Consider the following 16,766-nt stretch of genomic DNA (forward strand, 5'->3'; position numbering starts at 1 on the left):
GCCCGTGTGCCCGGCAGAGGGCGGCCGCGGGCCAGCTGGGTTCTGCTCTGCTCTGCTCTGCTCTTTTACCTCCCCTTACCTCCCTCTCTTGTCCTCAAACTCTCACCCACTCCCACTCCCACCCCCCCACCACCCAGCTTCAGGGAAAAAACCAAGTGTCTCAGCCCCTTGCCCAGCTTCAACTTTCTGCTCCTGGCCTGAGGGAGGGAGCTCCAGCTGGTGTGAGTCTTCCTGTGCCCACACTCCCTCGTGGCTGGCCCATTTGCCACGTGCTGAACCAAGGGGTGAGAGCTGCCCACCCTGCCAGGAAGGTCCTTGGCCCGTCAGACTAGCCTGAGGATCTTCTCTCCTGGCCCTAATCACGTCTGTCTGTTGTCCAATACACAGGACGTCTACTGGAACCCCGGAGGTGGGATGCTAGTTGTGTGCTCCCAGGCTTGCCTCCTGTTCAGGGTGAGCTCCTGCTCATTTGTGTGCAGATCTGTGTCAGGCAAGAGCCCGGAGGCCTGGACCTTCAAGGACACCCTCCCAGGCAGGGCACATGAGGCAGGCTTTACAGAGGCTCTAGAGGGTCTCTTACAGGAGGTGGACAGGTAAACACTCTTAACTCCCCCGTGAGGCATCCCCCAGGACAGTTCCTGGAGCCACGGAACAGGGCTCCCCAGGGTGTTCGGGTGAGGCAAAGGGGGACTGGCAAGGGGGTGAACGACCTGGAGCCTGGGTCACCCATGGTGACACACAGATGGCCCCCCACTTGGGCTTATACTTGCAGGGCCTCTGCTGGGCTTCTCCTGGCCCTCCCCCACACCTCCACCAGCCAAATCTAAAGTGGGCCAAAGGGGAGATGGCCCTGCCTCTCTCCAGGATCCGGAGGCAGGGTCCCAGAAGGTGGGCGGTCTGAATGCCGGCATGGGAAGGTCCGCAAGCAGGCTTTTGTGTCCGTGTTCAGCCTCCGGTTCTCTTGAAGCCAGGAGAGATGGAGGAGGGTAGGGCCAGCGTTCTTGCTGCTTGCTCTCTTCACCCCATAGGACAGATGTGGGCATCGCCCCACCCTCTAACAAATGAGAATGAGCCACTGACCTCGGGTCACCCGGACAGCAGTTCACATCTGGCTCCAGGTGGGCAGCAGGCATTTCTCATGGCTTCATGCCACAGTGACACAGGGTGGGACAAATTCTTCACCTTCAAGTCCCCTCCAGCCTCGTGGAAACAAAAGCCAACAACAAAATGTCAGTTACTGTCCCGTGCTTTGCAGGATGTGAAACAGGCTAAGTTCCAGGCTGGAGAAGTACTGTTGGGAGATCAGAGGAAGCCCCTCAAAGGAGAGGAGTGACAAGAAGGGGGTGGCAGGCCCCAGGAGTAGCCGGCAGAAGGACACTTGTAGGAGCAGGGGCCAAGAATGCAAAGGGCCTGAGGCAGAGCAAGCTTGGGGGTCTGAACAAAAGAAGATTGCCATGATTGCAGGAAGAACGCGCTGGGCGTGCTGGGCTTGCTGGGCTATGGGTGCAGCCGGGAGGGCCTCCGGGGACTAACTCCCGTTAAGCCCAGCTTCTCAGACCTGGAAGATGAGGCACAGAGAGGTGAAACAACTTGCCCCCAAGGCTACAGAACTAGTGGAGGAACCAGGGTTCCTGCCAGGTAGTGTGGCCCCCAGCTCTTTAACCACTCCGGATGGGAGGGGGGAGAGCCCCGCAGCGGAGCGCTAGGAAGTCTCATGAACTGAAAGCAGTCGTTAGAATGCAGGCCAGGAGTTACACTGGGCAGCCCCCAGCCACACAGGGACTTCTTCCCTCCGCTGCCGCCTCACCCCAGGCCAACGCCCCAACAGCCTGGCTGCACCCGGGGTCTGCACAGAAGGGCCGGCGACAGCTACACCACCGACTTGGCCTCCGAGTGCTGGCAGGCAGTAGGGACCTAGCGGCAAAGATGAAGGGCTCCCCGGCCTGGACCCGTCCAGGTGCCTTTTGCCCTGCCCCAGCCCCAGCGCCAGCCCTTCTGTTTCTCAACAGGAAAAGGGTGAGCCGGGTCGAAGCAGGTGGTGACAAGTGGCAGGTCTGCAGGTGGGCCCTGCGGGCTCTGTGTCTGCACCAGCTGGGCTGTTAGAAGGAGCAGGCGTGAGACGCCTCAGTTGGGGGGTGTTGAACTTGGCACTAGGGGGTGGGGATTAACCAATGCAGCCCAGGCTACTTCTCACTTCCCTTATCACCTCCTGCCACCTCCCCCCATAAATGTTAATGAACCCTACCTTCTGCCTCCCAGCTCCCTCTAGTCAAGGGAGAGAGTGGGGCAAAATTCAGGTAAACTGAGTCTGGGCCACATAAGAGGTCTAGGGTCTAGGCCCCTTGCCGCCATTCTTTTGGTCCTTGACACTTTTCAGGGAGTGTCCACCTCAGTTGATGCTCACGGTGGCAGTTTTGACAGCATCGATAATGGCCATTTCCTTTTTACAAATTAGCAAGCTGAGACCAGAGAAGTGAAGGGACTTGCCATAGATCACACAGCCCATGGAGGACAGGGCCTGGGGAAGGGGATGAAATCCACGGAACACTCTCCATGCTGCCTCCCCTCTTGGAGCCCAGCACTGGCCTCTCCGTAGGGGTAAAGGAGCAAGCTGAGTCAGAAAGCCAGGCCTGCGGGTGCACAATGGGAAGGGACAACGAGCAGATGTCGCACCATGAAACAGGCTACCCAGCCATGCCCCAGAGCCCCCTGGCACAGACCCCTGGCTGAGCCCCAAGGCCAAGCTTGACTGCTGGCATCTGTTACCATGGAGACCCAGGCCTGGCTCGGGGGCTGGCCAGTGACAACAGGCCCCTCTCCCACCAATAGGAACCAGGCACTCAGGCTCAGAAAACTGGGGCCCAGACAGCGCTAGGTGGCACTCCCCACACCTGACTCCTTATTTCATTCCATCTCCCAGCTCACCAGTCAACCCCACAATTCCAACTCTGAACTACCTCCATGCGTCTGCTCTTACCTGTCATCCCAGGATTGAGGGCGGCAGGAGGTAGCCCTGAGTACCCTATCTGGGAGCTAGGAGCAGGCAGAGATGTGGGTGAGGTCATGGGCTCCCCGGAGAATGGAGCCAGAGCCAGCACCAACCACAGCAGAGAGGGAGATTCAGGCATTTCCTCGGAAGAGGCAGAGTTTAAATCCTGCCCCAAATGGAACAAATGTGGAAAATGATCAGGAACATCAGCCTGGGCAAAAGCAGAGAAGCAGGACAGTCTGGGGCATGCTGAGAAAATGATGAGCACTGGACTGGGAGTCTGGTTACCTGATGCCTTGTCCAAGTCATGCCACTCACTAACTAGCTGTGAGACCCTCCCTGGGCCTCCTCAGGGACCAAATGAAGAATCTAAGAGCCCTTCCGGTTTTGGGGTTTTTTTGTTTTTTAAGATTTTATTTATTTATTTGACAGAGACACAGCGAGAGAGGGAACACAAGCAGGGGGAGTGCGAAAGGAAGAAGCAGGCTTTTTGCCGAGCAGGGAGCCTGATGCAGGGCTCGATCCCAGGACCCTGGGATCATAACCTGAGCTGAAGGCAGACGCTTAATGACTGAGCCACCCAGGTGCCCCAAGCCCTTCCACTTTTGACAGTATGATTCCAGTATGGTTCCAACCCTGGACTCCCCCAGTTACAGGACTACCTCCGCACTCCCCAGGCTAGGTCAGGCTCAACAGGACCCTGAGCCCCCCGTGGGGCACCGTGGGCGGAGCTGGGAGCCAGGTGCTGGAGCTGGACTGCTGGAGGTGGCCAGGAGGTGGCCTTGGGGCTTGTCTGGGGGGGGAGGGGTGGCAGACAACTTTGTGGATTGATCTAGCTCAGGAAGGTGAGAAGGAGGCCTGGAGGTGAGAGTTTCGCCCTCCTGCTCATCTCTTTAGGTAAATACATCCACACCCAGCATTTCCCCTTCTCTTTCCATCCTGGGGGCACTTAGACCTCAGAGCCCAGAGCTGAGGTGTGAGCTCTGCTTCCCGATGCGGGGGCTTCCCTCGGAGATCCCCCTAAGCACGAGCCCGCTTCCACAGTCACCATCACCCACATTCTGTAGGGAAGGAACAGTTAGAGTCCCTGGTCACCAGCTTCTGGGACCTTGGATATCTCAGCCCAGAGGGCGTGGACACAGCAGAAAGTCTCCGGATGAGATCCATGTGGAATAGAAAGAGCATGGACTTTAGGAACCTAGTTCCACCATTCACTAGCTGGGTCATTCTGAACTAACTACCTACCAGTGTGCCTCAGTTTCCCTGTCTGTCGAATGGCATAATACTGGGACGGTACAGAGCAGGGTGGGACCAGAGGTCATGTGAAGAGGCTGGTGGGCACTTCATCCCAGGCAGCTGCTGGTGGGCGCAGGGAGGAGGCCCTAGGGACAGCTGCTGCCCCAGAGAGGATGGTGGGTGAGGCCCAAGAACATATTACACCTTTTGGCGTCTGCTCAGTGCAGTCATCTCATTTGGTCCTCCGACACCCTGAGGCGGTACCGCCCCATTTCTAGGAGAAAAGTGCCCAGGCCCAGAGAAAAGTAGCTCACGCCAATGCACCAGCTCTTCTCCGAGTCTGTCTTTTCTGAGACGGGTCCTTCCACAGCCCCAGCTGCACCTTCTCCCCCATCCCTGGCCCCCCACCTGTTGCACCCACTATTTGCTGCCAGTTGGGACAGCCTTAACACCTCCATCCCAGTGGCCAGACAGCAGAGAGGGGGAGCAAGGGGTCACAGAGGCAGTGGAAGCAAGCGCTCCTAGCCAAGCCCACCGCCTGCCCCCTGGAGGGAGGCTCCTCCTTTTAAGGCTGCTTCTGGGAATTTCCACCCCCAGAGCCAGACTCAGCAACCCCTGTCCCGGAATGATACCTGCACTCTCCCTTGGGGAGGTGGGGCACCGGACCTGAGGGCAGGAGAAGCTGGCCCTGGGAGGGGAGGAGGGGCCCTCCAGTCCAGGTCTGAGGGTCAGGAAAAACGGGGGAGACCACAGGGGCCAGCCTCCTTATCCAGCAGCTCCATCCTCTGTGCTCGGGTAGCCCAGCAAGAGGCTGGCGGCCCCCGCCGGTGGCTGCTTAGCCGGCTCACTGGCCAGGAAGGTGGACACCTCACACCTCAGTCTCCCAATTACGCCCTCCTCCCCCACTCCTCCTCCCCTCCCTTCTCTCTCCTCCTCCTCCCCTCTCTCTCCTCCTCTCCCCCCTGAAAACCTGTGGCTTGAAGAGACCTTGGCTTCTCTGGGACTCTACCCCTGGGGACTGCCCATATCTGCTCCTGAGTTTGGGGGCAGGGGGGCAACCGCCCCAAGAAATCTCTCCGGCGATGGGAGCCACCCGCCTGCTGCCCAACCTCACTCTGTAAGTGTGCTCCCTCTCTGGACTGAAGTTTTGTCGCCATTTCCAGCCTGGGGCAGACCTAATCTTACCGGGACCCCACACGGAGGGGCTGGGGGGGTGCCTGGTTGCTCGCCCTGGGTTGACGGCTGGCACCCACACCAGGGTCTGCCTTGTCTTCCCACACAGGTGCCTGCAGCTACTGATTCTCTGCTGTCAAACTCAGGTAGGCGGGCGCCCCCCCCACCAGCTTTTCCCCATCTCCCCCCACCCCACCCAGCTGGGGCGGGTAGTCTCCTCTCGGCAGGTTCTGGTCTCCCCCTGGATACAGATGGTTTTTGAGGTTGGGGGGTTGGTGTCAGCCTTTGGAGGCGGGTAGAAGGGGCTAAGGCACATTTGGGGATTCACTGAGGTCTTTATCTGTCCTCCCTCCATGACCCTCCCTGTCCCTACTTGTCCTGGAGTCTCTGTTTCTCTCTCCTTATTGCCACACGTGTTCCTCCCCCACCCAGGGCTAAATGCATGGGGCAGCCCAGGCTTGAGGGATGGAGTCTGGAGTGGTAGGTAGAGGGCAGAGGTGCTGGCTCAGGTGAGGCTTGTATTTGGAGGTACCTGAAAACACAGGTTTCCATGCAAAACCACTTGTGCGTTCCACTTACTACCCCACACCCCCCAACACGGATGTCCTGGGGGGCCACTGTCCTGGGGGATTGAGTGGACAGTCAGAATGCCCAGCCAGGGCGGGGTGACTCCTTACCTACAGGGCAATGAGGTGAAGCCCAAAGAGGTTTTTTTGGGACAAGATTCAGGGTTTGCATCTCCACACTCCCCCCACCCTATGTCAGCAACCCCCCCCATGCACACCCCCCCACCCCAAGCCTCAGCCCCCTGTGCAAGGCTCGGTCCCTTTTTGTGATCCTCCATAAAAGTGCAGCTATTAAAATGCACTGGTCCAGAACCGCTCTGGGGAGAGATCGCTTGGCTTTCCCAGGCCAGAGGCCCGCTTCTCTTCATATCCAGTGGGGACTTTTTTTGAAGGTAAATGCCTTTTCTCTGGGAGAGGGAAAGGGGCTGCCTTTGAAGCAGTGGGGGGGTGGGAGAGAGAGAGACAACTCCCCCCCCTTTCCTTCCCCCTTTTGCTCTAGCCCCCGTTCCAGGCCTTTTGCTTCACACATCCAGGGAGAGCAAGAAGAAAGCCCCCAGCCTGGCCGGGAGGGGGCTAGGGGTGGGCCCAACCTGTTCTGGAAGGGGAATTAGCACAATGGTGAGGCTGGCCGGGCGTTTATGGCCTGGCTGAGGCCCCATTCAGGACTCAGGGAAGGTGGCAAAGCTGTCCTTTCCCCCTTGAAGTGCCCCCTCACCCCCCTTGGAGGGGGGGCCGGCAGGCCGGACCATAGCTATGCTTGAGGGGCCGTCTGACAAGCAGCTGTCTGCAGCAGTGGAAGGGGAGGTCCCCCTGCAGCGGGAACATGAAAGGGACAGGCCAGGTCCCGCGGGGAGAGCGACTTGTGGGCTGTGGGGTTGTGGGGGGGGCGTGGGGCTGCTTTTGTGCAGGGCCTGAAGGGGGACAAGGAGAGGAGGGGGCTTCAGGGGGGCCCTCTCTGCTCCTGACCTGGAACAGACAGCCAGAAGAAGGCTGCCCGCCAAGAGGGGCGGAGGGCCTGAACCTGGGCCAGGAGGCTGGGGGCTGGGGACAGGCCGGACCTAACCGAGGGTCCTGGGCCAGCCAGACCCCACTCCCTGGCAGGGAGGCAGGCCCCCACCCCAAATTCCAGGGTGGGGTGCGGGTCGCACTTCGCTGCTCTGAGTCTCCAGACCCTGCTCTCATAGGCGGGGGGGGGGGGTTCTGGCGGCACTCCTGGCCAGTGGCTGAGCTGGAGTCGGAAATGAGCAGTGACACACATGAAGGGTTAACCCTGAGCGGGTTACAGGGTCAGCCTGGAGCCGCTCACTCACTGCCCCTTTCCTCAAAGCTGATCCTTCCGGCTCTGGCTCCTCCCTCTACAACAGAGTGGCCTCTGACAGATGCTGATCTGGGTCCAGGTCTGTCTCGGTGGTTGTGACTGGGCCTGGGATAAAGGTGGCCCTAGGGATCTGGGGCAGAGAAAGTCTGGGGCAGAGAGAGTCTGGCCAGCACGATTGGGCGGAGAGAGAAACATTTGAGCCTAGGGTTGAAGCTGTCACCAGCAGCTGCCGCTGAGAAATGGCATCAGGTTTGCACCTTACTGGAGAGGGAGGACAGGAAGTGGTCTGTTTTTCTCCCGCTCAGTGTTGCAGATAGGTAAGGAGAGACTGGGCCTGCGGCGGTACTCGGCCAGGCTTGGCAGCGCGCACGGTGGAACCCGGGGAGCAGGCAGCAGGCTGCAACATCGCCCCCACTGGCCACGAGCCTATTACATCGTGGCACAGGCAGGCCGGCGCCTCCCGGGGGCGCCCCTGGGCCACCACCCCTAGCGCCTCTTCCTGCTGCGGCCTCCACCTCCCTCACCCCTAGAGGAGGGAGGAACACTGAACCGGGGCCCGGCGTCTCTGAGAGCCCTGAGCACCCAGGGGCAGGGGCAGGGGAGGCGGGCAGGAGCTCGGGATTCCACAGTTCGCGCTGAAATTGGGTTCCTTCTAGCAACCAGAGTCACGATTCCAGGTGGGCACTAGATCACCAGGTGTCCCCCAAGCCTGGCAGACAGAGAGCCCAGAGGTCACGACTGGCTCACCCACTGGCCTGGGAGGATCATATGTCCCCTTGCCCTGCACCTCTGCTTCCCAGGACCAATGGACCTGCCCGCATCACACTCACCTCCACACCCCGCTCCCCTGGATGGACCACTGGTGGTGTCACCCAAAGCAAATTGACACTATTTTTCCCTTGGTAACCGCAAAGGGGGAGAATCACCCGTCTCCTAATTTTAACCAGTACGTGAGGGACCAGGGCGCCATGACCGACCAGCTGAGCCGGCGGCAGATTCGCGAGTACCAGCTCTACAGCCGGACCAGTGGCAAGCACGTGCAGGTCACCGGGCGTCGCATCTCTGCCACCGCGGAGGACGGCAACAAGTTCGGTGAGACCCAGCCCTCGCCAGAGGCCACTCACCCCCTGGCCTGCCTAACCTGGTCTCTCCCCAGATCCTGTGCCAGGGCAGGGGCCCAAGTGTGAGAGCCTCCCGGTGCCCCCCCGCCCAAGCTCGGAGGTCAGGCTGGTTGGGGGGCCCCCTGCCACACCCCTGAGCCGGGAACCCCCATGGACAGAAGTCTTTCTCCCCCTCCCCCGTCACAGCCAAACTCATAGTGGAGACGGACACCTTTGGAAGCCGCGTGCGCATCAAGGGTGCTGAGAGTGAGAAATACATCTGCATGAACAAGAGGGGCAAGCTCATCGGAAAGGTGAGACCTGGAAGGAGGGCGAGTGGATGAATGAACCAATCTTACCGCCTGCCCCACAGCACCCCACTCCCCTCCACTGGGCCCAAGCCAGGACTACTTCTACTCACACCCCAACACTCAGCCACTCTCTGGTTTCTCCATGTAAATGAGTCCCTGTGGGTCTAGAAGCTCTCAGAACACTTAGTGACCCGTAGTCTCTTCGGCTCTGATTTCCGGGCTATGTCCCGACAGCAATCAGTCAGGATTTTAGCACCTACATGAGATTGCAGCCTTCATGTTGAGGGTTAAGTGCTGATCAGGGCTGAGAGTGGGCACTCATACACGGCCACAAGCTCCTCCAAGGTCAGTGGGGCCCCCAGAATCCGTCCAGGAAGATGCATACTGCCTACAAAACTGCCTGCTAGTGTAACCTCTCCACAATGGCAGGCCCAGCACTGTTGTGTAGGGAGAATTCCATTTCCTTTAGCATTTGTCAATCCTGGCTTCTGATTCTGGCTGTTCTCACCAAATATTTGCTGATTTCAGTCAAGCCTCAGGCTTCTCGTCTATAAAAATGGGCATAGGGTCAAGGCTATGGATAAGGTCAAATGGGTGGCTGTGTGGTTCCTGACATTGTCTTTATTCTGTAAACATTTGCCCCTTCTTTTCATTAGAGGCTGCTTGTTGCCTCCTTTTCCTCCACCCAGCAGTTACCATTCGCCCACACTGAGGAGTGTTCTCATGTGCTGAGTACCCACTGAGTACGCACTGCAGAATAATCTGGATCTTTATGCCACGTCTGGGGAAACAGGCTCGGCATGGCTAAACACCGTTCTCAAGGTGTACAACTTGCAAATGACAAGCCTGTGTTTAAGTTCAGATCTGACTCCCAGCAAAACTTGTTCCTTTCTCCCACTTTTGCCTCTCCAACAAGGGCACCCGTCTCACCTCACCAGGCAGAAGTCCTTGGGCACACAGCCCCCATCACTCCCTCCTTTGTCCTACAGAATAGGCCCAAAAGGCTGACAAGCCAGACAGGATGGGTGGACAAACTCCCCTCCTCACCCTCCTTCCCTCCGCAGCCCAGCGGGAAGAGCAAAGACTGTGTGTTCACGGAGATTGTGCTGGAGAACAACTACACGGCCTTCCAGAATGCCCGGCACGAGGGATGGTTCATGGCCTTCACGAGGCAGGGCCGGCCCCGCCAGGCTTCTCGCAGCCGCCAGAACCAACGAGAGGCTCACTTCATCAAGCGCCTCTACCAGGGCCAGCTGCCCTTCCCCAACCACGCCGAGAGGCAGAAGCAGTTCGAGTTCGTGGGCTCAGCCCCCACCCGCCGGACCAAGCGCACACGGAGGCCACAGCCCCTGACGTAGTCGGGGACACTGGGGGCAGCCGCCCCTCACCAGCCTTCCCATCCCCTTCCCTTCCTGATCCCAAGACTGGGCTGGGGTGGAGGGAGGGGAACCAGAGCCCCCAAGGAGGACCCTGAGGACCACCAAGCGTCAGAGCCTCCAGCCAGAAAGGGGCGGGACTGCCACAAACCAGGGCTGGGGCCTCAGGGCAGCCGCCCCAGACACCCCCCCACCGCCCCACCCCCGCACTGGAATAGGCCCCGGGGGTGGGGGTGGGGCAGACCCCCAGGCGGGGAACTGTAGTGTTCCCCTGGACGCAGGCTCCCTGAAACAGGTGGAAAGGGCAGCAGATTCAAGGCCTTGCAGACACTGTCAGGAACTCTGCTTGCTGAGACTTCCTCAGTCTACTTCCAGCCTCCAAATTCCTCCTGGCCAGACTGTAGGAAGGGACTTTTGTGTTTGTTTCAGGAAAAAAGAAAAAGGGAGCGGAAAAAAAAAAAAAAAAAAGAGGGATGGCCATTCTTCACATTCCACTACCCAGGCCTGCACCCCCATCCCCAATTTCGAGCCCCAGAATAAAACCATTTTCCTGCAAACGGGTTATTTGAAGGCGGGGTGGACAATCCAACTCCCAAACTGCGGGGTAACAAACTTGCCTCTCCGAGAGGCGCGGAACAGAGCCCGGGCGAGCCGTGGGAGCCCAGTGGCCCGGGGCCGGGCGTGGCCCGGCAGGTGGATGGGGCGGCGCTCGGGGCGCGGCGGGCAGCGCCGCCCGCAGTGGAAGCGGGGCGTGGGTGGCCCGGAGAAGGCCCCGCACCTCCGCCCGGCGCGAGACTGGCGGCCCGGGGCGTGCCCAGGCCCCGGGACCGGCGGGCGCACCCCTCCCTCCGCGCGGGCTCCGGTTTCCTGGCTGGCACAGCGCGTCCCGTGCTACCTGTTGGGGCGAAGCAAACCCAAACCCTCGGGCGGGCGAGCCGCCGGGGCCGGGGCCGGGGCCGGGGCAGCAGGCCCGAGAGCCCGGCACGGCGCCCGGGCGGCCCGCGGACGCCGCAGCCTCCTCGCCGGTAGCCAGATTGCCGTTTTCCGGTGAGGAGGGGGGGCAGGGGGATGGGGGAGGAGGGCTCGGCCGAGCGGAAGGGGGAGTGAGGGCGAGAATGCGTCCTCTTGTTCCCCAGGTCCCCGCGGGGGGCGGGGGCGGGGGCCACACCTGAGGGGAAGTCGCAATTAGAGGCGGCGGGCCCGGCCGCGCGGCCCCGGGGGAGGGGGAGCCGCGGCGGGCGGAGGGGAACGGCGCCCCCCTCCCCCGCCCGGGCTTCTCGGGTGGGCTTTCCCAGACGCCTCCAGGTGTGCTTTTGGGGAGTGGAACTAAGAGGCCATAAAAACCGCCTCTTTCCTCCTCTGCGCTGGCTTTTAATCTTGTTGAGGGGAAAGCCCTTCTTAGCAGGGCTCCCCGCCCAAGCCCGCTCTTCTGTTGTTGGACCCCCAGCCTCAGTTTCCCTTTCCTCTGCTTTCTGGGAAGCTGTTGGAGGGAAGTATTATGGAGAGAGAGGAAAAAGGATGAATAGACCTCCCTTCTCCCCACTTTTCCCAAGAATGGCCTAAAAATAAGGACCGATTGGGAAGTTGGGGAGGAGCCTGGTTTAGTCAAAATGGGAGGTGGGTGAAGCAGCCGTCCAAGTCGGTGGAGGTTGGGGATCCCTCGCCTCTCCTTTGGTGAGGACTGGAGCAGTCTGACACCCCCAACTCTGAGCAATTTAGAAGGCACAGCCAAGAGGGAGGTCCCCCAGGCCCCAGGACATTCTCCCCCAGCTTGTCATAATTGCTTTGCACCAGGTTGCCCCCGCCCCATCACAAAGAGCCTTAATCCTGGTGAAGACTGCAGGAGATGTGTTGGGGGTCGTTTTCTGGGGGTAGGGGGGTAGGGAGGGTGGTCCGGAGCCACAGCTGATAACTGGTGAGTTCAATGGGATTTTAAACACAGGGGCACCGCCCAGCAATTACCTGAGGACAAAGGGTTGGGGCCCCCAGGTGTGGAGGTCTGGACTTGGGGGGCAGGGGTAGGAGACTGGGAAGGAGGTGTGTTGGGGAGGGGGGCTCTTACAATCCTGCTGATTCCCGCAGGAATTTAAGACATTCTTTAAAACTCTAGACTGCCTCCCCCCAGCCGGGCTCTCAGACCCACCCCACCATCCCTGGCTGGGTTAGAGACAGCTTCAAAGGTGGACGGGGCCCTTTGTCTTGCCTCTGCTTTCTTCTCCGCCTTTCTCCCGCCCCTCCTCCCTCTCTTTGACCTCCCCAGCACGGACAGGCCTCTGGGGGCCGGCTCCAGAAAGCCCTCACTGTTTCCTTTCTTGCTTTCTGAGGTGAGACCTGGTGAGGGGGGGCTGAGAGTGGGCAGGGTGAGGGAGGAAGGCGGCCTCGGAGGTCTGTGCCATCTCAGAGTGCCTTGCCCCGCCCCGAGCCCCAAGCCTGGCACGTCTGACGCCTGCTGGTGGCCTTGGGTCTCTGGCATGGCTCTCTGAACCTTCTTACCACACCTTTTCATGCCTCTGCCAAGTCCAGGCTCCATACCCAGAGGGTGTCTTCATACTCTGGGGAAGTCTGTTCAGTTCATTCGCCTAAACTGGGGCTGATTTCAAAGATGCGGAAAGGAAGAGGCCAATGGAATGGATCTCTGAAAATGGGGTCTCAAGGGATTTAACATGGGTGGGGGAGGAAGAAGGCTTCCTTGAGGACCTCAGACCACTCCGCAGCTGGCTGCAGCAACCGTGGCTGCCTCTGTGTGCCGGAAGGTTCTAAGCAAGTGTGCAGATGGGGGTGGACACCGTGGGGGAAGACTTGGGGCAAGATGAGCGCATCCCTCTCCGGGAGGATGTGACAAAGTGGAGGGAGGCGGCAGCAGGTGTCTCAGATCCTGTGCTGGTTAGGATTACCAAGACCTCCAGCTAAGAATAGCCTGCATATTGATCTCCCCTCCGCTGTCCTGTCCTCCAACAGCCAGATGAGGCAGAGGGGGAAATCCACTCACTTTCTAGTCCCTGCAAGCTGGCTTCTATTAAAGTCACTCTACTGAGCCCTGTCCTTCATACTTCAGTGGCCAGTGAGCTCCCTGGCTTCAGACCTGGGCGTCCCCAGCCTCACAGCCATGAAGGACCACCCCTTTTTGAAGCTCTGTCCTACCTCTTCATTCTCTGTTGCTGGGACCCTTCTCTTCCCTGGCTCCTCTTCATAGAAACATTCCCTAAGATTTCTGCCTTTCTCTTCTCGCCTTGTTCTTCCTGCTGAATCTCTCCTAGCAATGCAGCACGTCAGCTGTCAGCCCCTTGCACACCACTGCTTTCTCTCCCACACTCAGAAACTCTGCACTGCTGCCAGACCTCGCTGGGGTCTGTCTCAGTTAGTACAGTAGCTTTCCAAGTCATGTCTCTGCCTCCCGACACCCCTACCCCCTCCAGGATATCACACGGTTCGCTCACCCTACCCCACCCTAACCCACAGCTCTGCTCGCGTTATGGGATCACCAGTGGACTCCTTAGCTCCTGTACAATCCCGCCCAGCCTTCCTTCCCAGCCCTGTCCCTACAAGTCCCCTCCAGGAGCTCTGGCAAGACAGCAGCCCTTGCCGTCCGGCCAGCACCCTGTGCCCATCTTTGATCGTGAGGTTCCTACTGTCCAGCACGCCTTCCTCCAGAACGCTCACACGCCCAGACCGCTGCTGTCTCCTCTGCTCTGTAGACTTGCCTCCTCTCTTGGGCTAGCGGTCATCTCCGGTGCCCTGGGGCTCTCTGGCCACCCACTTGCCCTTGCCTTATGCACACATCACTGTACTTATTCGTGCTTGTGGGATGGTTGTACTACAAAGCAAGTGCCTCAGATGTAGAAGTAGTCCGTCTTTGCCTCCCCCATAGTACCCAGCACAGGACGTTCCACAGAGTAAGTATTTATTGAGGGAATTAAACCAACTGAAGGTCCAGAAAGAAGTCCTTGGCCCAGCACCCTGCAGTCCCTGGAGATGGAGGCAGAATGAGAACCAGAATCCTGCCTCCACCTTCCATCCTTAGGTGGACTTGGACAGGGATGGGTCCTAAGCACTTAATCCACAGACTTATTTATTCCCTACAACGTACAAGCACTGTGCTAGCCCTTCAGTTAACAAAAAAGACGGACAAGATATGGTATCATCCCCTGTCAAGATCTCCAGACACTTGAAACTTAAGGACTTTCGGAAATCTCTCTCTCACACCTAAGAAGATAGCAAAGTGGCATTTGGTACAGCCCAAAAGAGGAAAAAAGGAGATAGGAGCTATTGGAAATAAGGACACTAATGTGTACAGAACTCCAGAGATGTGCCAGGCAGCATGTGAGAAATACTCACGTATAACCCCTTATTCAGGGGGTAAGATTATTCCCATATCATGTGTGGGCGAGCTCAGACTCGGAGATATTAACTCATTCGTGGTCGCAGCTAGGGAGCATTACAGTCTACATTCTTGCCTGTCTTCATCACCTGAGTGGGATGTTCTCCACTTCCGGCCAGGCATGGTGGGTTCCGGGATGGGAGAGTACATGGGGCCAGAGCTTTGGGAAAGGCTGGGGTTTGCATGATCTTTAAGGATGAGCAGGATTTCAGGGGCGCTTGGGTGGCTCAGTCGGTTAAGTGTCCGACTCTTGATTTCGGCTCAGGTCATGATCTCAGGGTCTTGAGATCCGCATCAGGCTCCAAGCTTAGTGGGGAGTCTGCTTGAGATTCTCTCTCTCTCCCTCTGCCCCTCCCCCCACCTCTGAACAAATAAAAGAATGAGCAGGATTCCAGTCCGCAGACAAGACATGCAAGGGAAAATACTAAGAGGGAAAACAGCATGAGAAAAAAGGCTTTGAGGCAGGAAGCTGTGAGGCGTGTTCAGGGGAAGTTGAGCAGTCCATGGGTTTGGCTAGAATTGTAAGTTTGCCTGGAGAAGTGGCAGGAAAAGATTGGGCCACACTAGGGAAAGTTTTGCGGTAGCAGGAGCTTTGAGAAGGAGAGTGATCATGCAGTTGTGGGTTGGGGTCTGGGGGAGAGGCTAGTCTTGTGGCAGCATGCTGGGGGCTGAGGCTCTAGGGTCCCCGAGACAGAGGGTCCAGTGTACAGAGGTGGGGGGGGGTGGTACATGACTTCTAAACTCTTGAGAAAGGGTCACTTCTAGGCCCTCATCCTTCCTTTTATTCCTGTGGCCCAGTTGTCACCTTTCCCTTCTCCTTAGGTGCCTAGGTACCCTTAGTCACCCTCCCCAGGAGTTAATGTTTAGACGGCCCAGGCATAGGGGGAGAGTCCCTGGTGCTCCCAGTCCCAGCAGGTTGGTGCATGGGGCGGGGCGAGGGGCAATGGAGTGAGACCAAGAGAAGAGAAGCCCATTGCACAGGCCTTGCGGAGGGGGCTGGCGGCGGGGCCAGAGTCCAGTCAGGACATCTGGCACCAGTGATCTTGCTGCAGGAAGGAGCCAAGAGCTAGGTGTGTGGGGCCTGGGACTGCCTGCCTGAGAGGGGCAGGAGTTCCAGCCCCTATTGTGGACGCAAGGGGCCATCCTCAAGGCCTCAAGGCACTTCTGAGCTTACAGGTACGTTAGTCCCCTCAGCAGCTGGGTATGGCCAAGCGGTGCCCAGGAAGCCTACCCTGGGGCCTGGACAACAGGCACTGGTGTTCAGTGTTGCCTGCTTCTGGGGGAAACTTTTTGCCTCCCCTCTCATCCCAGTCTGAAGGGGAGACAGGCAAGCGACAGGGGAGGATGGTCCACCGGCCCTGAGGAGTCTGGGGCCTTCTCAGGGGGAAGGGGCTGGTGGGCAAAGCAAGTCTCACTGTCAGGCAAGACCAGAGGGGAAGTGGAGCATGGCAGGTGAGAGAAGGGTCTCCTGGCCTGGTTGTGCCCTCGCCGTGGGCACCGACACACACACACACACACACACACACACACACACACACCAGGATCCCTCTCAGTAAGGAATGACCTTGACAGCTACCATGCCTCAGGCCGACAGAGGGAGCCCTAACTCTGCACTCTGCAGTCGCCTTGGTTCCAGGGTGGGCTGGTGGCAGACTCTTCCTGCACAAGGTGGCTCTCCCACCCCGTGGAAGGACATTCCTCTAGAGTGGGGGGCAGTGGGAATGGGCTTTTGCAGGATTGGAAGACTCTCCTCTTGGTCAAGGGGAATGAGAGGGTTCAGGACTAGGAGGAGGTGCTCAGAGACAGCTGAGGTCAGGTGGGGGGCAGACTTCTGGGCCCACAACCCCGTGTCCACCCCAGCCATGCTCAGGGCCTTGCCTTCCTGCTGGAAGCCACCCTCTGACTCTTCAACAGAGGTCATCCCTCCCTGTTCCTATCGCTCTTCCCCTACTGCACACCAAGCTTTCTGGAATGGGGGACACTGCCCAGTGCTGCCTCCATCTGCAAGGCCGTCCTGCTCTCTGGCCCTAAATTAGGGCTGTCCTGAGGCCGCCCCGGGAGCCAACCCCAGAGCCTCATGGAAGGGGGTAGGGGAGACTCAGGGGGAGCCCTGGCCCCTGCAGCTCCCCCACCCCCACCCCAGCACTGAGCAGACCTGAGGCTGCCTCCCTCCATCCCTGAAGAGGCTGTGGGAGCCACAGCCACCTCCTCCCCCCTCCCTGCTGCCGCCGCGGCTGAGCCGGCAGGTTGTCTTGGCAACGGGAGGCGGAGAGGAGATGCGCCGAGGGATGGAGGTGTATGTCACCGAGGAAGCTGCCG

At 59.2% G+C, this 16,766-nt stretch overlaps 1 protein-coding gene across 3 annotated transcripts; it reads left to right on the top strand.

Moving 5' to 3' along the window:
• Positions 1 to 7,318: 7,318 nt before the first annotated feature.
• Positions 7,319 to 10,492, top strand: FGF17 (fibroblast growth factor 17). 3 transcript variants are annotated; one of them, XM_035023147.1, is made up of 4 exons: positions 7,319 to 7,361; positions 8,230 to 8,374; positions 8,590 to 8,696; positions 9,758 to 10,492. In XM_035023147.1, exons 1-4 carry the CDS (start codon positions 7,344 to 7,346, stop codon positions 10,049 to 10,051), a joined length of 564 nt encoding a protein of 187 aa, XP_034879038.1. In that variant the 5' UTR covers positions 7,319 to 7,343; the 3' UTR covers positions 10,052 to 10,492. The 3 variants fall into 3 exon arrangements, with proteins under 3 accessions (XP_034879038.1, XP_034879037.1, XP_034879036.1); XM_035023146.1 differs by having other exon boundaries at positions 7,330 to 7,361; positions 8,197 to 8,374; XM_035023145.1 differs by lacking the exon at positions 7,319 to 7,361 and having other exon boundaries at positions 7,920 to 8,374.
• The last annotated feature ends 6,274 nt before the right edge of the window (positions 10,493 to 16,766 follow it).

The sequence above is a fragment of the Mirounga leonina genome, unplaced genomic scaffold, assembly GCF_011800145.1.
Source record: "Mirounga leonina isolate KUSES-001 unplaced genomic scaffold, KU_Mleo_1.0 Mir_176, whole genome shotgun sequence".
NCBI lineage: Eukaryota > Metazoa > Chordata > Mammalia > Carnivora > Phocidae > Mirounga > Mirounga leonina.

Excerpts from the sequence above, each read along its gene's own strand:
- FGF17 (XM_035023145.1), top strand. The coding sequence starts at position 8,134 with ATGGACCACTGGTGGTGTCACCCAAAGCAAATTGACACTATTTTTCCC. Across the intron at positions 8,375-8,589 it reads GGAGGACGGCAACAAGTTCG|CCAAACTCATAGTGGAGACG; the intron begins GTGAGACCCAGC and ends CCCCCGTCACAG. Across the intron at positions 8,697-9,757 it reads GGGGCAAGCTCATCGGAAAG|CCCAGCGGGAAGAGCAAAGA; the intron begins GTGAGACCTGGA and ends TTCCCTCCGCAG.